Here is a 22,594-nt window from a genome sequence, read left to right as displayed (position 1 = left end):
TCTGCCTTCTGATGCCCTCTCTCAGCACCTACCATCTTACTTGGGTTGCTCTTACCTTGGACATGGGGTATCTCTTCACAGCTGTTCCAGCAAACCATAGCCGCTACTCCTTACCTTGGACGTGGGGTAGCTCCTCTCTGGTGCTGCCACTGATCTTGTCTAACTCAGTGAAACTAAGCCATGCTGTGTGGGGCCACCCAAGATGGACAAGTCATAGTGGAGATGTCTGACAGAATGTGGTCCACTGGAGATGAGAATGGCAAACTACTTCGGTATTCTTGCCTTGAGAACCCCATGAACAGTATGAAAAGACAAAAAACAGGACACTGAAAGATGAACTCCCCAGGTCGGTAGGTGACCAATATGCTACTGGAGATAAGTGGAGAAATAACTCCAAAAAGAATGAAGGGACGGAGCCAAAGCAAAAACAACATCCAGTTGTGGATGTGACCGGTGGTAGAAACAAGGTCTGATGCTGAAAAGAGCAATATTGTATAGGAACCTGGAATGTTAGGTCCATGAATCAAGGTAAATTGGAAGTGGTCAAACAGTAGATGGCAAGAGTGAATGCTAACATTCTAGGAATCAGCGAACTAAGATGGACTGGAATGGGTGAATTTAACTCAGATGACCCTTATATCTACTACAGTGGGCAGGAATCTCTTAGAAGAAATGGGATAGCCATCATAATCAACAAAAGAGTCCGAAATGCAGTGCTTGGATGCAATCTCAAAAACGACAGAATGATATCTGTTCATTTTCAAGGCAAACCATTCAATATCATGGTAATCCAAGTCTATGATAGACCAGTAACACTGAAGAAGCTGAAGTTGAACGGTTCTATGAAGACCTACAAGACCTTTTAGAACTAACACCCCAAAAAGATGTTCTTTCCATTAGAGGGGACTGGAATGCAAACGTAGGAAGTCAAAAAACACCTGGAGTAACAGGCAAATTTTGCCTTGGAGTACAGAATGAAGCAGGGCAAAGGCTAACAGAGTTTTGCCAAGAGAACACACTGGTCATAGCAAACACCCTCTTCCAACAACATAAGGGAAGACTCTACACATGGACATCACCAGATGGCCAACACCAAAATCAGATTGAGATTGATTATATTCTTTGCAGCCAAAGATGGAGAAGCTCTATACAGTCAGGAAAAACAAGAAAGGGAGCTGACTGTGGCTCAGATTATGAACTCCTTATTGCCAAATTCAGACTGAAATTGAAGAAAGTGGGGAAACAACTAGACCATACAGGTATGACCTAAATTAAATCCCTTATGATTATAAAGTGGAACTGAGAAATAGATTTAAGGGACTGGATATGATAGACAGAGTGCCTGATGAACTATGGATGGAGGTTCGTGACATTGTGCAGGAGACAGGGATCAAGACAATCCCCAAGAAAGAGAAATGCAAAAAGACAAAATGGCTGTCTGAGGAGGGCTTACAAATGGCTGTGAAAAGATGAGAAGTGAAAAGCAAAGGAAAAAAGGAAAGATACACCCTTTTGAATGCAGAATTAAAAAGAATAGCAAAGAGAGATAAGAAAGAGTTCCTCAGCGATCAATGCAAAGAAATAGAGGAAAACGATAGAATTGGAAACACTAGAGATTTCGTCAAGAAAATTAGACATACCAAGGACATATTTCAGGCAAAGATGGGCTCCATAAAGGACAGAAATGGTATGGACCTAACAGAATAAGAAGATATTAAGAAGAGGTGGCAAGAATACACAGAAGAACTGTACAAAAAGGATCTTCACAACCCAGATACACGATGGTGTGATACTCACCTAGAGCCAGATATTCTGGAATGTAGTCAAGTGGGCCTTAGAAAGCATCACTATGAACAAAGCTAGTGGAGGTGATGGAATTCTAGTTAAAAAGCTATTTCAAATCCTAAAAGATGATGCTGTGAAAATGCTGCACTCAATATGTCAGCAAATTTGGAAAACTCAGCAGTGGCCACAGGACTGGAAAAGGTCAGTTTTCATTCCAATCCCAAAGAAAGGCAATGCCAAAGAATGCTCAAACTACCACAAAATAGCACTCATCTCACATGCTAGTAAAGTAATGCTCAAAAATCTCCAAGCCAGTCTTCAGCAATACGTGAACCGTGAACTTCCAGATGTTCAAGCTGGTTTTAGAAAAGGCAGAGATACCAGAGATTGAATTGCCAACATCAAATGGATCATCGAAAAAGCAAGAGAGTTCCATAAAAAAACATCTATTTCTGCTTTACTGACTATGCCAAAGCCTTTGACCGTGTGGATCACAATAAACTGTGGAAAATTCTGAAAGAGATGGGAATACCAGACCACTTGACCTGCCTCTTGAGAAACCTGTATGCAGGTCAGGAAGCAACAGTTAGAACTGGACATGGAACAACAAATTGGTTCCAAATTGGGAAAGGAGTATGTCAAGGCTGTGCATTGCCACCCTGCTTATTTAACTTATATGCAGAGTACATCATGAAAAATGCTGGGCTGGAAGAAGCACAAGCTAGAATCAAGATTGCCAGGAGAAATATCAATAACCTCAGATGTGCATATGACACCATCCTTATGGCAGAACGTGAAGAAGAACTAAAGATCCTCTGGATGAAAGTGAAATTGGAGAGTAGAAAAGTTGGCTTAAAGCTCAACATTCAGAAAACTAAGATCATAGTATCCATTCCTATCACTTTATGGCAAATCGATGGGGAAACAGTGGAAACAGTGGCTGACTTTATTTTTTGGGGCTCCAAAATCACTGCAGATGGTGATTGCAGTCATGAAATTAAAAGACGTTTATTCCTTGGGAGGAAAGTTATGGCCAACCTAGATAGCATATTAAAAAGCAGAGACATTACTTTGTCAACAAAGGCCCATGTAGTCAAGGCTATTGTTTTTCCAGTAGTCATGTATGGATGTGAAAGTTGGACTAAAAAGAAAGCTGAGCCAGAAGAATTGATGCTTTTGAACTGTGGTGTTGGAGAAGACTCTTGAGAGTCCCTTGGACTTCAAGGAGATCCAACCAGTCCATCCTAAAGGAGATCAGTCCTGGATGTTCATCGGAAGGACTGATGTTGAAGCTGAAACTCCAAAACTTTGGCAACCTGCTACAAAGAGCGGACTCTTCTGAAAAGACCCTGATGCTGGGAAAGTTTGAGGATGGGAGAAGGGGACGATAGAAGATGAGATGGTTGGATGGCATCACCGACTCAATGGACATGAGTTTGTGTAGTCTCTGGGAGTTAGTGATGGACAGGGAAGCCTGGCATGCTGCTGTTCATGGAAGAACAGAGATTCAGACCCGACTGAACTAAACTGAACTGAAATAATTAACATTTATCCAATGTTTTAATATTTGTACCTTAAAATTAAATGTGATCAAGAATAATTATAATTTTCTCAGAGAAGGTATTTTCCTAAGGTTTTATATCTTAATTTTCTTTCAGACTACTACACAATCCTTTCTATGCCATTATGTATCCATAGCATCGTTTATTGTATTTCAAACCTCTGAAGAAACTTAATTTGTTAGTCTAGGCTTTAGTTTGCCTAATTAATCTGTCTTTCCTTCTTTCTTTATTGCTCCATGGTTTATCCACTCAGACTCCTAGCAAACACCCATTTATTGAGTGTTCATTACATCCATATCAGTTGTAGATGCTCTGTGAGGTGCAATAATTAATCAGAAAAAAATTCTTACTTTCACAAAGATTGCATATTCTTAGATACAAATTCTAAATTACTCTAATACTATCTGGAAATAAATATAAACATTTTTAAAAGTTGTTAAATCATGGTTGCATTCTTTGCAACTTGGTTTGTTGTTCAATCACTCAGTCATATCTGACCCTTTGTGATTGCATAGACTACAGCACATCAGGCTTCCCTCTCCATCACCATCTCCTGGAGCTTGCTCTAACTCACATCCACTGAGTCAGTGATGCCATCCAACCATCTCATCTTCTGTAGTCCCATTCTCCTTTTGCCTTCTATTTTTCCCAGCATCAAGGTCTTTTCCAATGAGTCAGTTTTCCTCATCAGATGGCCAATGTATTGGAGCTTAAGCTTCAGCATCAGTCCTTCCAATGAATAATCAGGACTGATTTCCTTTAAAATGGACTGGTTTGATCTCCTTGTAGTCCATGAGACTCTCAAGAGTCTTCTCGAGCACCACAGTTCAAAGGCATCAGTTCTTTAGCACTTAACCTTTTTTATTGTCCAACTCTCACATCCATACATGACTACTGGAAAAACCATACAGACTTTGTCAGCAAAGTAATGTCTCTGCTTTTTAACACACTGTCTAGGTTTGACATAGCTTTTCTTCCAAGGAGCAAGCATCTTTTAATTTCATGGCTGCAGTCACCATCTACAATGATTTTGGAGCCCCAAAAAATAAGTCTGTAATTGTTGCCATTCCCATCTATTTGCCATGAAGTGATGGGACTGGATGTCGTGATCTTCATTTTTTGAATGTTGAGTTTAAGCCAGAAACTTGATAAGTAAGAGGAAAAATTTTCTCTAGATAATTGGGTGGAGATTTAAATGATGGGTAGAATTTTGATAAGCTACCATAGAGGAAGGCCTTTTACAGTATAAAACATGAGAGTCATGAAAGATAAAATACATGTCACATAGATGAAACACTAATTATTACATCAATAATTACAGTGATATTATCAGTAGAAAAAATATTTCTGCTCATTTCACACATTTTATTAAAGACTGTAAACAGTCTTAACATGCATATCTGAAATGATGTACTGCCATCCACTCTGTTTAAAAGCAAAGCATCATAGGTAAAGCTGATCAGCTGTCCAGAGTTCTTCACTTATGGAATCTTTCTTCTTGATTTTACATCAATTTCTGAAGGTCAGAAATGTCATCTGACATTTTTTGTAAATGATTATTTTAAAATAATTACTTTATTCAATATTATAGTTATAGAAACAGAGTACTTTTTTTTAAGAAATGAAAAAAAAAATGAAGAATATGCTTCTTAACATCATTGGTATACCTTGGTATAGGCCAGCATGAAAAAGTACTGATAAGCTTGTCTTTCTGATACTAAGAAAATATTCTAGTCCAAGCTTTAATATGCTTCTTTTGTTTTCACTGGATGTTTCTTTCCTGTTGCTTTTCATCCTTTTCCCTATTTCATATCAGAGAATTAGTATAGTCTTTAAAACTTCATTAACAATGAAGCAAATTCTGATTTGAATAATTTATGACTATATTATCAGTAGATTCAGTTTTTAAAATTTGGCCAGGCCCATAGTGAATCCTAAAGGTAAATCTGCAATTCCAGGAGCCCCATGTGCAATCAGGGCTTCCTTGGTGGCTCAGATGGTAAAGAATCTGCCTGAAATGCAGGAGACTCAAGTTTGAACCTTGGGTCAGGAAGAACCCCCAGAGGAGGAAATGGCAACTCACTCCAGTATTCTTGCCTGAAAAATTCCATGGACAGTGGAGTCTGCCAGGCTACCTTCCACTGGGCTGCAAAGAGTTGAACACAACTGAGCAACTAATACTTTCATGTGCAATCACTGTCAGAGAGTGGTCAGTAAGAAGTATGGTCTTGGTGCAAGTTCCATGGTGGATACGGACAGGAAGTAGTCAATTATGAATAGCATATTTTTATAGTTGATACAACAACTAAAAAACAAAAAACAAAAAACAAAAAAAACACTCTTTTTTTATACTTAACCTGCTTTTGTTTCTGTTTGGCTCAAATAATTCCCTTCACTTAGATTGTCTTGCGGGCTTCCCTGGTGGCTCAGCAATAAAGAATTTGTCCAAAATGCAGGAGATGCAGAAGATGCTGTTTGATCCCTGGGTCAGGAATATACCCTGGAGGAGGGCATGGCAACCTATTCCAGTATTTTCGCCAGGAGAATCCAATGGACAGAGAAGCCTGGCGGGCTGCAGTCCATAGGGCTGCAAAGAGTCGGACATGACTGAAGCAAGTGAGCACACATGCACACTGTCTTGTGTCTGTGTTTGTCAATATTCTAGTCAACCTTTACACCCTGATTCACTTGCTTTATCTCTTGTGATATCTTCTTTGATAATGCAATTGCAATCATTGGTCTCTGCATTACTTCTCTATTTTATCTTAATCGCAATTTTTGCTTTAGAAGTCAATAATGCATAGCTACAGGAAAGCTGGCATTTAGAAAAATAGCACTTCAAAATCTATTACAATTGCATGTTTTACATGTACAAGTAGCCCACTGAATCACAAGGATGTTGGTGGTTGGATGTCAGAAGAAGGCTTTGTTATCTTTAGGGATCTCAGGAAGGACAGGGTGGAATGGCATGAGAATTTATCACCTTCCTCAAAATGGCACACAATTTGCAACTTAAGAATGGTTTAATTGTAGAATTTTATATTTAATATTTTTAGACCATGATTGACAACAGGTAACTAAAATGGAAAATGAAACATTTTTTAAACAACATTAAACATTATTTGCAATAATAACTAAGGATTACAAGAAATCATCCTTTGGCTTTTCATAAGATAAAAAATATATTCATTTAGCAAAATATTTAGAGAGGACATTTTTTGTGGAAGATTTTGCACCAGAACTTTAAACTGCCTCAATGAATCAAACATAGATGGAGCCTTCAGAAGTAGAGGCAATGTGTCACACTGGAGTATACTTAAATTTTTAACTTGCTCCTTCACAAGACTTCTTCCATTTTCCCTAAAATGACAATAGACATTGAAGTTTGATTAGAAAACCAAAGGTCTGATTGTATTACTGTCATAATCCTCATCAAATTGAATACTTATGTAATGTTAAAGATGTTTCAGATGTTTTTCTAAGTGCTTTGCATATATTAGTTCATTAAATAATGAACTTGAAACAGCCCTATGTGTTAGGTACTATAACTAGCTCAAGTATACAGACGAGTTAACTGAAGCACAAGAGAAAAATATTTCACATAACTGGAATATATATTTAAAAGAATGTGTTGATTAAATAACTGAAAGAGGGGTATAAGAAAAGAGATTTATAACTACATCCTCAGTATTTGAAAGTATTTCCTGAGTCTTTCTTTTTTTCTCATGTCGATTTCTACCACATTACTACAAGACGCTGTAATCTCTCTTACATACCGTTGGCATGGGCTCACACATTCTAATTTCTCCATACCACATCTAGTATGATGTACAATAAAAAAATACAGTTTTATCACATCTCTGCTTTAAACATTTTGGTAGCTTCACATTTTTCTTAAGATTAAAAAAAAAAAAAACTTATTCGTACACAGAGCCTCCTGATGTGCAGTACTTTTATTCTTCAACTTTAATGTATACCATACTGCCTGTTTCTTAATTCTCCAGTTTTCTTGTCATATTGGCCTTGCAGCTCCTCAGACACACTCTGCTTCTTCCTGCTGTAAAACCTTTACACCAATGTTCCTTCTTCCAAGAATTTCTTACCTCTGATGAATCCTAATCTTCCCCTAGTCATGATTTGTTCACTTTGGACAAGAGTCATTCCTTTCATCGTGTAGACTGGTACTAATTTAGTGCCCATCTGAAGTACACCTCCCGTTTCCCCACCCACTGTTCACTCTGCAGATATGTCTTACAGAAGCTATACCATAATTATTGGAAAGCTGTGTGGGTGGTGGGCTTCCCTGATAGCTCAGTTGGTAAAGAATCTGCCTGCAATGCAGGAGACCTCAGTTCAATTCCTGGGTTGGGGAGATCCCCTGGAGAAGGGAAAGGCTACCCACTCCAGTATTCTGGCCTGGAGAATTCCAAGTCCATGGGTTTGCAAAGAGTTAGACACAACTGAGTGACTGACTTTCACTGTCTGTCATGGTCACTGTTGGGGTGGTGAATAAATCCAGAGAATGGACTTGTATAATAATGAAATCATGGTTAGCTGACTGCTAAATTTCTATGACAACCTCAGTTTCATATATCTACATAAAATATGCATACACACACACACAAGACATGAATGAAAGATCTTAAGAAACTTGCAAGTTTGGCATATTATTGGTGAGAGACATTCTGCCATAGTGCTAGTACAATAGTCATTTTCTAATGTGGCAGTCATCAATCCTGACTGCACATAAGAATCACACATATGTTTAAAAATATTTTAAATGTACCTGTGTTTAGACCTAAGGCCCAGTACAATGAAATCAGAATCTCTCTAATTCAGACACTGATTTTTTCTTTTTGAAAGTTCCTAAATGATTTCAGTGGGCAGCCAATACTGACAATCACTATTTCAGTGAAGGAAAGAGTGAAATACATCAGTACAAATTGTGCTTTTTCTCATTGCTTGCAGATCAAGAAAAATAATATTTTAACCCTAAGTGATTTTGTAAGAGTGCATATAAAATATCCCTAGTAACTTAGTCCATCTTGTTCTACCTGTGGTCAACATTTTAAAAATATATTTGCATTAATCAATGTGTATTTTACATCATAATTATATAGAGAAAGATATCTATAGAGAGGGTATTGTATATATTTGAAGAAGGAAATGGAAACCTGCCTCAGTATTCCCTCCTGGAAACTTCCAAGGGCAGAGGAGCCTGGCATGGTTTTTCAGTCCATGGGGTTGCAAGAGAGTCAGACACAACTTATCGACTGAACAACAGTAAAAATTGTATAATTATATACATTTATAACATTGGGAAAAAATTCACAAACTTTTTTTTTTCCTCTCCCTCTCTCTTTTTCTCTCTTTCTGTAAATATATAAATACAGGTATTCAATATTTTTAAGACATTTTTACAGAGTAATGTGAGCAAAATATATGTTTACTTATCTATTTCCCTATTCCTCATTACACAAGGCTTTTTTGTTTGTTGTTTAATTCTTTGCACAAGACAACTGTAAATTGTTCATTCTTATGAGCTATTGCTTAGTGATTCATTGCTCCTAAAGTAAAAGTATATAATTATAGTGGAATTAAGTCTCCATAAAATTAGTTATAAATATTTACTAGTTGCTACTATAACTTTGGTGATTATTATAAAAAAAGAATTTAGAAAATAAAATCAAAAATAAGTTGTGCTCAGAAAATCATATGCATATTATGAAGCCACTGATGAGTTAGACATATTCTGTGACTTTCATTAAGAAATATTTATTCAACTCAATGATTAAGTTAAAAGAAATGTAAATGCACTATTATTCATTTAAAAATAAATTTCTCTACCTAGGCAAAAGGAAATCTCATGTTTCACAGTTTCATGATTTTTAAATTATGTAAATAATGGTAAATATATAAAAAGGAAACAATACCTAAAAGAACATTAAGGTTTTCATTATTTTTCATAATTAGAATATATATTCTCTTTACATTGGAAGGACTGAGAGTTTAGAATAAAGTTAGCAATATTTTGAATGGATAATAGTAACATGGACAGATGATTTCTTTCTCAGGAGAACAGATTAATATACTGGTTGCATTAATATAAAAATAGTAAAACAAATGTTTTGAGGTAAATTATATAAGCAGTAAGTTTTACTTTTAAACTAAACATTTTGCAGGAGTTACCTGTCAAAATGACTGCCCCCAAGATCGTTATTTATATTCAAAGACCTTAGTAGCCATAGTATTTATCTGTGCTCTAAAGCCCATATGGAAAGTGCCCAGCTTTAACTTATGGTATTTTACCTGACAATTAGTAATGGATTGCTGCCTTCATTGACCTATCTTGAAGAAAAATTACACAAAATTTTCTAATATTATATTGCAGAATTTTCAGAGGTAATGATACTATGTCAAGGCTGTATATTGTCACCCTGCTTATTTAACTTGTATGCAGAGTACATCAAGTGAAATCCTGGCCTGGATGAAGCACAAGCTGGAATCAAGATTGCTGGGAGAAATACCAACAACCTCAGATATGCAGATGACACCACCCTTATGGCAGAAAGTGAGGAAAAACTAAAGAGTGTCTGAAAGTGAAAGAGGAGAATGAAAAAGTTGGCTTAACACTCAGCATTCAGAAAATGAAGATCATGGCATCTGGTCCCATGAACTTCATGGCAAATAGATGGGGAAACAATGGAAACAGTGACAGACTTTATTTTCTTGGGCTCTAAAATCACTGTAGATGGTGACTATAACCATGACATTAAAAGATGCTTGCTCCTTGGAAGAAAAGCTATGGCCATCCTAGACAGCATATTAAAAAGCAGAGACATTACTTCACTCCAGAAAGTCCATCTAGTCAAAGCTATGGTTTTTCCAGTTGTCATGTACGGATGTGAGAATTGGACTATAAAGAAAGCTGAGCACCGAAGAATGGATGGTTTTGAACTGTGGTGTTGGAGAAAACTCTTGAGAATCCCTTGGACCGCAAGGAGATCAAACCAATCAATCCTAAAGGAGATCAATCCTCAATATACATTGGAAGGACTGATGCTGAAGCTGAAACTCCAATACTTTGGCCATCTGATGCGAAGAAGTGACTCATTGGAAAAGACGCTGATGCTGGGAAAGATTGTAGGCAGGAGGAGAAGGGGACGACAGAAGATGAGATGATTGGATGGCATCACTGACTCAATGGACATGAGTCTGAGCAAGCTCCAAGAGATGGTGATGGACAGGGAAGCCAGGCATGCTGCAGTCCATGGGATTGCACAGAGTTGGACATGACTGAACAGCTGAACTGAACTGAGGCATTCTTAAAGGATAAATGTACTGAGATGCAAGAAATAAGGGATTTTTTTTTTTTCCCCAGTGTCACACAGCTGGCAGAAACAAACTGATATTTGAGCTCAGGCAATTACCCTCTATTGTCAATGTTGCCAACAAAAATCTTCTGCTGTTTCTATCAACATTTATGATACCAATGAAATGGACCTATAGAAGTTGCTTATTCATACAATGTAATAGTATATGCAATGGAAAATAATAAATGAATGCCTCACCTAACAACCTGAATAAATGTTATAGACACAACTTGAAAGGGAGAAGACACAATATTTTTTTCCTACCCCTAGCCCTGATATTCTCTGATATTCCCTGATAATCAAAATATCTTGATCAATTAAAGAATTTTAATATATAAAATCATCCAATTATGTTTGTATGCTTATTGTGTATATTCCCCATTAAAATATTATAAAGTATTTAAAAGTTTATAAAAGCTAGATCATAATACTTTCACTAAATATTGTTAAATTTCTTTCCAAAGTGGTATACTTAAATAACAATTTGATAATAAAAATATCTGTTCCAAAGTTTTTAACGGTTTTTGATATTTAAACACTTAAATTTTTAAAAATAGTAAAGTGTAGTTGTCAATACTTTCTCTCAAAGATGTTTTATTTTTATGTCCTGATTATTCTGATTACCAGCTATATCAAACATTTTATATGCTTATAGGATCTTATTATATCCTCTTCTATAAAATTCCTCCGCTGTCCATGGGGTTACAAAAGAGTTGGACATGACTGAACAACTAAACAGCAATATAAGGTACAAAATTCCTGGCAGGCTACAGGGATTTCCCAGGCAAGAATACTTCCCAAGCAAGTTCATACATACGAACTTGAAGGTTCATATGTAGGGGACTTACTGTAACCTCAAAAATTAAAAACATCACAGATAAAGTATTTTTATAGAGTATATGACTGAATAGTCACCAGACAAATTAAAACTTGTATCGTACTGGTACGGACCTGTATTTCATATTATGAGTTTCATGAAATTCATACAGCGTTTCATACTGTATGAGTAAAACTTTTTTATAAAATCAGAGTAAGTCCCTTACATACGAATGGGTTCCATTCCAAGAGCGTGTTTGAAAGTCCAATTTGGTAGTAAGTCCAATAAAGTTAGCGTAGGTACCTAACTAACACAACTGGCTATATAGTGCTGTTCTGTAAAAGGTTTATAATACTTTTCACACAAATAATACATAAAAAAATAATTTTACAGTAAAGTACCTTGAGAAGTACAATAGTGCATTATAACAGCTTATATACCTGGACTGGCATTGAGTGAACAGGCAAGAAGAGTTACTGACTGGAGGCGGGAGATTAAGTAGGAAGTGGTAGAGCAAAGGAACCATCAGCAATAGGAAACAGAATGCAAGCTGTAATTTCATGCATGTGTGATGTTGACGGCACAGGTCCTGGTTCCTTGCTGGATTCAATTTGTCCTACCCTCTTGGAAAAATGATCCAGTGACGTCTGGGTAGTAGCTCTTTTTTTCTCCTCATAGATGACACAGTAGGACTGGACTGCATTCTGAACAACTGTTGTACAACTCTACTTATGTGATTGGACACTCAAAGATATATTTGCGTCTTTGGAAGTTCAAAACTTGAAGGTTCATATGCAGGGGACTTAGGGTAACCTCAAAAATTAAAAACATCACAGATCAAGTATTTTTATAGAGTATGCTGCTGCTGTTGCTGCAAGTCACTTCAGTCGTGTTCGACTCTGTGCGGCCCCATAGACGGCAGCCCACCAGGCTCCTCCGTCCCTGGGATTCTCCAGGCAAGAATACTGGAGTGGGTTGCCGTTTCCTTCTCCAATGCATGCATGCATGCTAAGCTGCTTCAGTCATGTCTGACTCTATGCGACCCTATGGACAGCAGCCCACCAGGCTCCTCTGTCCACAGGATTCTCCAGGCAAGAGTACTGGAGTGGGTTGTCATTTCCTTCTCCATTTATAGAGTATATAATTGAATAAATAAGTCACTAGACAAAGTAAAACTTGTATATTACTGGTATGGAACCTACTTTCAAAGTCAACAGTAACTTCTCTCTTTCCAAATCCAGTAGAAACTTGGACTTGGTAAGAAAGATGCAGGTAAATAATTGACCCATCCTCCTAGAAACACTTTTCACTCATAATTTTCAGATACGAGAAGCTTCTGAAAAATCCTCCAACCCATCTGAACATTTCCTCTCTGTCTCCTTTGTCCTTTTTTTCTTATAATTGATACTGGAGCCACTCAAGACCTTGCTGCTGTGAATAATGTATTTATGAAATGAAGCAGGACCCTATGGTCCTTGACCCCTCCCATGTCCTCAGCCTGACTTTTGTCAAATAATAAGTTTAGTCAGAGAAGTGAAAACATGCAAAAACAAAGGAAAACAATCAAAGGAGACCAATAAAAATCTTGTAGTCATTAAACATAATCAAAGACATTCAGCTCCTTCTGCAGGGCTATAGGTAATATTCTGAACCATATCTTGTGAACTATCTTAGAGATACTGAAACCTCCACCAGGTGGAGAATTTAACTACATGATGACCAGATTGTAGTCATGACATAAGCTGCCACAATTCTGAGAACTGGCCTCAAGAAATGCAACAAAACAACCCTGGAACTGAAGACTAACTATATTTAAAACAAACAAGATGATGCTGGTCAGACCACTGGTGACCAGCTTCAAGATGACTGTCAAAACTGACTGTGGTGTTTCAGCAAGTAACTCCCTCCTTCCACTATACAAGCTCTTGTCCGGGTGGAGGGTAGTAGGCTACTTGGACAGACACTTGCCCTTCTCACCCTGTCCCTTGGTTGCTGGCATTCAAATAAACCAAACTTTCCACCAACCTGGCCTCTTTGATGGATTTTGAGCAGCAAGCAGACAGACCCCTGGGTTCTGTAACACTTATTCCATTTTAATTAAGTATTTATTGACTGTGTAACTTCAATGAGGTCAGGGACTTTTTCTTATTCACCTATATGTTCTTGGCACTTTGACGATAAGAAAAATTCCTAACACATAGTAGACATTCAATAAATAGTAGTTGAATAATTTAATGAATCCATGAATAGATTAAAAGTGTCATTTTACTTTCACATCTGTGTTGAGACACAATTCTCCATGAGTCTTTCACAGTTGTGCACAACTTTTAAACAAGACAGTGACTTCCCCTCCCCCAAATTTTCATAACAGAAAGACTAGTAAGATAAAGATAGTTCTTTTTTCCATAGTAAAAGGCAGTCATACTTAAAAGCATGAAGAGAATGTCTCCTTCTGGAGCAATGGGTATATAAGTTTATTGTCCATTATATATTAACTTGCTTCCAACTTCAAATTAACTTACAACCTATTGAATGTACAGATTTCATCTAACTATTGTCAAAGCAAAACAACAAAAAAAAAGCTGTAATAGATAAACAGACAAGGAAGACTTTATTCAATGCTATTGCAATAAGGAAAAGAGGCCAGAACTGAGGCTGAATGCACCTCTGCTAAAACAAAGGGGAGGGGGGAGGTTTTGGGAGCTGGAATGCATGGGTGGATCATAGGCAGTCTATGTTTGCAAACTGGCCTTATTTAAATAACGGTAAACTGTATTTCCTATCTTTCAAACAAGAGGTAGACTTACAACTTGAAGCAAGGCGTCAGTTGAAGTTAAGCTCTTACTCTTGCACAGAAACTGGGAGATAAAAACAGTAACTTTCTTGCTGATTATATTCCTAGGTTCTTAAGAAAGAAAGTACGGGGCTGTGACACTGGCAATAGGCTTTTTATTTATTTATTTATTTTTTGCATTTAATTTGATTTATTTTAATGTGTTGTTTAAGAGAATATGAAACTTTTCAGAGAGACAGAAAACTTGCAATTTGCAATTATAAGTTTTTTAAAGTAAGTTCTTTAAGGAAAGTGAGGTCAAGATTCTAGAAGCAGCAGAATCCTGTCTCAAGTCTGGTCAACATGAAGGAGATGTTAAAGTCCTCTTGGCATAACCCAAACTGGGAAATTGGGGTTTGGAGAACTGACTGTTGCCATTGTTATGGTAATAACTATCTTTCTTCTATGACCCAGAAGCCTTGTGTCTTCTCTCAGTGTACATACTTTTGTAGCAGTTTAACTTGTCAGCTAGCAAATAGGGTAAGAATCACAGATACTTCAGAGTTTTTAACAACCAGACATTGAGCTTTGAATCTTATGGAAAATTCACCAGAATTCCCCTAATAGATAATGAGACCACTTCAGTAAATATAAACGTAATATTTAAATACTTAGTGATTGTTTAACACTTAAGAAAATTCATCTAATATAGAAGTGAATTGACAGGAAAAAAACAGTGTGTAAAAGTTGTATATATCTTCTATTGATGACTCATAAATAATTTAATTGCTTGTGTTTATAATTTCAGCTTATACGAAAAGAAGCTCTAGGCTTTAGATACATCTATTATGTCTTGACAGGGGAGTCAAAACTTAGAGGACCCTAACCTGAAATTCAAACTAATTATATTACACTTCTTAATGCAATTTTGCTGAACGTGAAAAAAAGTACTTTAAATTGCAGTGTAGAAACAGTCTTCAAAAGTAGAGGCATAAGATGCATCATCTCTGACTTTTAGATTTTGAATCTTCATATGATAATAAGGAAAATATATTTTCCTTCATAAAGCATCTAGATCATAATATTTAGATGGATTTCTTTATGTTTTCATGTGAATGAAGTGGTTCAATTAATAGTGACTAGTTTCGACCTCAGTGAAATCGTTTGTTAACTGTTAGAGCCTATTCTGAATGACGTAACAGCTGAATAACAGCTTTTACTGTTAATGTGATTTGAGAACCTCACTGTGCCATGATTCATTCACTTTTTATCTCTCCTTTACCGCAGGTGTGACGGTACTGGAAGGCCCTATCTATGCTGTGGGAGGCCATGATGGCTGGAGTTATTTGAACACAGTGGAGAGGTGGGATCCTCAGAGTCAGCAGTGGACATTTGTAGCTAGTATGTCAATTGCCCGGAGCACAGTTGGTGTGGCAGCATTGAATGGCAAGTGAGTAGACTTTCTTTTTTTTTTTAATCTGAAAAAAGATTTTGAGTGAATGTTTTTTTTAAAGTAACATTTAGCAAACTGCTTTGAAAAAACTTTTTTAAAATTTTGGTTTTGATTTTTCTTTTTAAGTTTAGTCTTCATGGATTATTGACAGTTCAAGACTGTGTATTTTTCTGATTATCACTTCTTATAAAATAAAAACCAAACAAAAAATAACAAAAATGACCAAAAGCCCCCCAAAACCCCAAAAATATATAGAATAGGGAATTCTACTCAATACTCTGTAGTAATCTAAATGGGAAAAGAATTTGAAAAGGAAGATACATGTATGTGCAGAACTGAATCACTTTCTTGCATACCTGAAACTAATATTGCTAACTATTGTTATGCAGTTGCTAAGTTGTGTCTGACTCTTTTGAGACCCCATGGACTGTAGCCCACAAAGCTCCTCTCTCCATGGAATTTCCAGGCAAGAATAATGGAGTGGATTGCCATTTCCTTCTCTATGGGATCTTCCTGACCCAGAAATTGAACTCTAACATAAAATAAAAATTAAGAAGAATAGCAAAAAAAATTGAAAACAAAACAAAAAACAACAAAAATCCTCACATTTCTTAATCTTAATTGCCTGTTTAAAAGTATCAAATATATTTCATGAGAATTATGTGAACTGCATATTTTAATATTTCTGGTGAAATAGTCTGAGGAGCCTTTTGAAAGACTACCAAAAGTTTGGTACTTAATGTTTTTTGCCTGATTGTATCAATCTCTCTACTTTTCTCCCTTTACATTCTTATCACACTAAGTCAGGAATTTTCAAACTCAACCTTGTTGATATTTTGAGTCAGATAATTCTTTGTTGGCTGTGAGGCTCTGCCCTGTGCATGTACAATGTTTAGCAGCAGACTGGCTTCTATCCACAGATACCAGCTGTACCCATCTGCCCAATGTGATAACCAAAAGAAGTCTCCAAATATTGTCTAATATATCCTCTGGGGTGGCAAAATGCACTCCCTCTCACTGCCATGAGAAACTCTGCCCTAAACAAAGATAATAACACCTTTGGCATGGACTACTGCAGAAGTTTTCAGTCTTCTTCCTTCTCTTCCCCTTAAAGTCCATTTGCTAAAGCAGCCAGAGGTGCTTTACAAATACAGGTAACATATCAGTTCTCTTCAAGAACGTCTTAAAATTAGAATACAATGCCTATCTCTAACTAAAGTCACCCACTGGATCTTGTTTCTGCCTACTCTACATTTTTTTTCTCAATACATCAGCAAATTGCCCTTTCATCTTTGCTTCAAATACAGCAACTCAGTTAGAGTTGCTCAACCCCTTTGAGTGTACTTCTTTTTTTTGGCCTAAACGCTATTCTTTTCAATCTTCACATGCTTAGGCTTTTATCATTGTTCAAATTTCATCTCAAAATCTGTCCACATGACAGTTATTTACTCTTACTCTTATTTAAAATAGACCACCCTGCACACTATCCCAAATTGTTTACAGTTCATAAAATTACATATGTTACTGTTTTCTATTTTTACTAGATATACATGGTCAATAAATGTTGGTATCTGTCTGCAACATTCATTATTGTATCTTTGGGCATAATGCACATTCAATCTATTTATTGAATAAGTATTGAAAGAATTGCACATCCAATTAAGTAATAACTTTTGAGAATTTAATTACCTTTGACAATTTTTTTCCTGAATATATGTATCTATAAAGTTATTATATCCCACTGTTAAAATATAAATAAACTGCTTCTCTCAGCTAAATTGTACATACATGCATTCTTTGGCTTTAAAAATCTAGGCAATTCACATTTTGATGGCTATACAGTAATTTATTTTATTTCAAAAAAATCCCACAAAAACACACAAAACATTATAAATGTAAGTGAACACTGTAAATTTAAGTAACTAGTGCTGACCTGAAATAAGCTGACTGCCAAATATCACTCCAGCAAAGGCAGGTTTATTCAGAATTAGCACAGAATTGCAATTTTGGATCTACAGTAATGGTGAGCATATGCATGTCCCAAAGGGTAAGAAGAGAAAGCTTTTATAGAGAAAAAGGAAGTTGAGAAGGTTAAACAAAGAGTGTTTTTTTTTTCCCTGGCTTAGTCTTTATCATGAAAAAGAAGAGTCTTTCTTTCTGTAGTGTATGTGTGTGTGTGTATTGAATCATGTCTAACTCTTTGTGACCCCATGGACTGTAGCTTGCCAAGCTCCTCTGTTCATGGGATTCTCTAGGAAAGAATACTGGAGTGGGTTGCCATTTCCTACCTCAGGGCATCTTCCCAACCTAGGGATAGAATCCACCTCTCTTGCATCTCCTGCTTTGACAGGTGGATTCTTTACCAGTGTTCCACCTGGGAAGCCCAATGTAGTTTAGCAGTTTTAATTTGAGTATAGGTTTAATATTATTCTTTCTGAGCTTTATTCACATTTGTTTGTATGTTTGAACATCACAGATATTATATTTTGGTTTACATATTTGTATGTATTAATTATGCATTTAATAGTTCAGTAGAGAAGAAAGTTTAAGTATTTATGTTTATAGTAACCACCTTACTAAAATGCACGTCAGTTATATTGCTTTTCAATTTATATATATTTTCAAAATATATATATTTTTCAATTTATAATGATAGATTTTCTAGGAAGATAAACATGGTAAACTAAAAGCAAATGAAATTTTTTCTTATTTCTTAATATTTATGCTTGTCTTCTTTTTAATGAATTCCTTTTATTTTTAGAATAACAAATATTAGTATCAGGTGACCTCACCTGTCTTTTAATTGGGAAAACTTTAATACTTTGGGGTCTGTGTGACATTAATTATTATTTGGGATACTTATACCAAGTGATGTTAAGTGCCAGATCTTATCATTGTCTATAATTTCATTAATGGAAATTTTACTTAAAAAAATCATATTTGGTATAATGTTTTATTAAATTTTCTCAAAATGTATAACATTATGTTTTTTTATTTTTTCTATTATATGGTAATTTAAATAAATATCATGGCTGTAAATCATTATTAGATGCACAGAATAAAACCAACTCATCCTTTTTTATTTATTCATTTAATATTTTGCTGCATTTTATAGTCTATTTTTTATCTGTTTGATGTACATGGACTAATGGTTTTGAAAATCAATTTCCTAACATTTTCCATGATGATATGATGCTTTTCTTATAAAATGAGAGGCTTTCTATAATATATCTGTTATGTTTCTACAAACATGAGAAGTATAAATATTTGAGCATGAGGAATGATAGACAGATTATATATATATATATATATTATCACATATATTCCATTTAAAAGTTATATTTTACAGAGATTCTAATATTTAAAAGAAAGCAGTTTTACATTACTTCCAATCCTATGACTAATAAAATAATTGATTTTGTGTTGTTATATCTACTTTCATACTGTTATTATCCTCCTAATTTCTTACATTTAGGTTTTAACATTATTATTCATTTTGTCTTAGGTTTTCTCAGTGTCATTATTCTGTTTTTGTTTCTCTTTTTAATCAAATATGTGCATAGAATGAAGCTTTACTTGTTTTCTCTCTTGTTTTCTTATTCATTAATTTCAATTTGGGCTTGTTGTTGTTCAGTTCCTGTCTCACTCATTGAGACCCCATGGATTCACACACCAGGCTTCTCTGTTGTTTATTGGTTCCTGGAGTTTGCTCAAATTCATGTCTGTTGAGTCGGTGATGCGATCCAAACATCTCATCCTCAGTCATCCCCTTCTCCTACTGCCCTCAATCTTTCCTAGAAACAGTCTTTTCCAATGAGTCAGCTCTTTGCATCAGGTGGCCAAAGTATTGGAGTTTCAGCTTCAGCGTTAGTCCTTCCAATGAATATTCAGGGTTGATTTCCTTTTAGACTGACTGGTCTGATCTCTTTGCTGTCAAAGGGGCTCTCAAGAGTCTTCTTGAGCACCACAATTTTTCTCTATGGTCTCAGCTTTCTTTATGGTCCAACTCTCACATCCATACATGACTGCTGGGAAAACCATAGCTTTGACTCTACAGACCTCTGTCAGCAAAGTAATGTCTCTGCTTTGATAAGCTGTCTATGTTCATCATAACTTTTCTTCCAAGAAGCCAGCATCTTTTAATTTCATGGCTGTGGCCATTATCCACAGTTATTTTCTTGGAGCTCAAGAAAATAAAATCTGTCACTATTTCCACTTTTTCCCCAACTATTTGTCATGAAGTACAGGGACTAGACGCCATGATCTTAGTTTTTTGAATGTTGAGTTTTAAGCCAGCTCTTAAACTCTCCTCTAACACCCTCTTCAAGAGGCTCTTTAGTTCCTCTTTGCTTTCTGCCATTAGAATGGTATCATTTGTATATCTGAGGCTATTGCTGTTTATCGTAGCAATCTTTATTTCAGGTTGTGATTCATCCAGCCCAGCATTTCACATGATGTACTCTGTATAGAAGGTAAATAAGCAGGGTGACAATATACAGCTTTGACATACTCCTTTCTCAATTTCGAACCAATCTGTTGTTCCATGACCAGTTCTAGCTGTTGCTTCTTGATCCATATATAGGTTTCTCAGGAGGCAGGTAAATTGGCCTGGTATTCCCATCTCTTTAAGAATTTTCCAGTTTGTTGTGATCCACACAAAGAATTTAGTGCAGTCAATGAAGCAGAAATAGATGTTTTTTTTCTGTAATTTCCTTGCTTTTTCTATGATCCAATGGATGTTGGCAATTTGATTTCCAGTTCTTCTGCTTTTTTAAAATCCATCTTGTACATCTGGAAGCTCTAGGTTCATGTACTGCTGAAGCCTAGCTTACAGGATTTTGAGTATTAACTTGCTAGCATGTGCTTTAGTTTTATTTATTTTGTCTTGAAATTCAGAATTTCACAAAATAGTATTAATAATTGTCTTGTAGTTTGTTTTGCCTTAGCATAACAAAATTGTCATTTTAATAGTTTCCACTTCTTGCTTATTAAGAATAGTACTGCTGTGAGCATCTTCAAATATATATGTCCTTTGTGAGCATGCATACACAATTTAGCTGGGTTTGGACATGGAACAGCAATTGCTGGGTTATCCAGTACACTTGTGTTTAACTTTAATAAATTTGAAAGTGCTTTTCCTAATTTATGTATGTATCAACAGTGTGAAAGTATTCTAGATACTCCATATCCTACTGATTTGGTAATGCTAGTTTTTATCTTTTGTTGTTTATTCTATTCTAGTGGATAATATTCAATTAATGGCTCTGATTGAACACTTTTTTATATACTTATCTGTTTATTTTTTCTGACTAAAGTATATGCTTACGTACTTTTCCTGTTTTCATGGGAGGAGTTTCTTTATTTTTTCTTTCATTTTGCTTTGTAGAGTTCTTCATATGTTCTAGAAATTATTTCTAGGTAAATGCATCTTACATTATTAGTAGTAGTATATTACTACTACTATACTACTACTACTACTACTACTACTACTACTACTACTACTACTACTACTACTACTACTTTCCAGGATGGATATGTTGATTATGTAATTTATTAGACCTTATATGTAAATGAAAATTTCTTATGTCTTCACTCATTTGTTGTAAATTGGTTTGATTAGTTTAATGTCAAAGCCTTGTATCATTAAAGTTACACAGTGATTACTAATCTGGTGTCTTTTTTTTTTTTTTAGCTAGACGTGTGATAAGTCCAAAAGTTTTTCACCTTTAATGTGTTTCAAAATTTCAGACCTGCATTCTTATAGAGATTTTTTTCTATCAGTTAAGGTACAGTCAAGTGACAGAAACCACAGCAGTCATTTATCAGTTATTCTACATAAAGATAATCTAATATAAATATTTGTTAAATAGATATAAAAATTAACTAAAGAACACTATGGGCTTCCCTGGTGGCTTAGAGGGTAAAGCGTCTGCCTGTAATGCGGGAAACCCAGGTTTGATCCCTGGGTCGGGAAGATACCCTGGAGAAGGAAACGGCAACCCACTCTGGTACTCTTGCCTGGAAAATCCCACAGACGGAGAAGCCTAGTGGGCTACAGTCCATGGGGTCACAAAGAGTCGAACACGACTGAGCGACTTCACTATCTTTCAAAGAACACCATACAGTAAGTGTATCAACTAAAGGAAACAGCTATTGTCCCTAGTGTTGGAAAATTAAGAGGGGATTGTAATTATTAAAATTCAGAAAATCAGAGGAGAGACCTTGTGCAGCTGAAATCCAGACATCTGTGATTAGATCCCTGCTCAGCTAGAGCTGGCATCTCTGATGTGAAAGAGGGGTTCTGTGGCCTGTGATCTGGAGCTCTGAGGAGGTAGTGGTGCCTGCCAGTCTGCTGCTGCTGATAGTTCTGAGTCTCAGTAAGGCCGATATTAAGTTTTTAAAAATGGCAACTGGATGCAAGAAAAGATGGCGCGACACTCACAGGGACGGGAAACAAGCAAAAAGGAGCAAGACCCTTTCTCCTCTAGCACCTTTCAATCTCCCTCTAGCCCCTGTTCACGTCACATCTAAAAGAGGGAAGGAAACAGGTGGCAAGACAGAAGAGTGGTTCACTGAGTTTCAGCCCCCACATCAAAATGCAGAGTACAGAATAGAGCATGTAGGGCTGAGAGATAGTAGCTTACCTACTGTCATGTTCTCTCCAATTTTAAAAGGTTTACCAGGGTATAACCTGATAGCTGCTTTTCATTCTTTTAACTTAGTATTTGGAAATTCATTTGAACAATCTCAATCATGTCTTTATTTGACTGAGGAAGGTTTTATCTACTGAGGATTATTTTTTGTTTGTTTGATTCTTTTTCCATTATTCTA

The 22,594-nt window shown here is 36.0% G+C and overlaps 1 protein-coding gene across 3 annotated transcripts in view; it reads left to right on the top strand.

Annotated features, from left to right (window-relative positions):
- KLHL1 (kelch like family member 1) overlaps positions 1 to 22,594 on the top strand; it is a 376,595-nt gene that overhangs the window by 309,236 nt on the left and 44,765 nt on the right. For all 3 annotated transcript variants that reach the window (XM_081547214.1, XM_081547212.1, XM_081547211.1), the window contains one exon: positions 15,598 to 15,760. In XM_081547214.1, coding sequence (XP_081403340.1) covers positions 15,598 to 15,760 — 163 coding nt within the window. The remainder of the gene's footprint in view (positions 1 to 15,597; positions 15,761 to 22,594) is intronic.

The sequence above is a fragment of the Giraffa tippelskirchi genome, chromosome 12 (assembly GCF_054371585.1).
Source record: "Giraffa tippelskirchi isolate mGirTip1 chromosome 12, T2T-mGirTip1v1.2.pri, whole genome shotgun sequence".
Taxonomy (NCBI): domain Eukaryota; kingdom Metazoa; phylum Chordata; class Mammalia; order Artiodactyla; family Giraffidae; genus Giraffa; species Giraffa tippelskirchi.
This window is presented reverse-complemented; position numbering and strand designations above follow the sequence as displayed.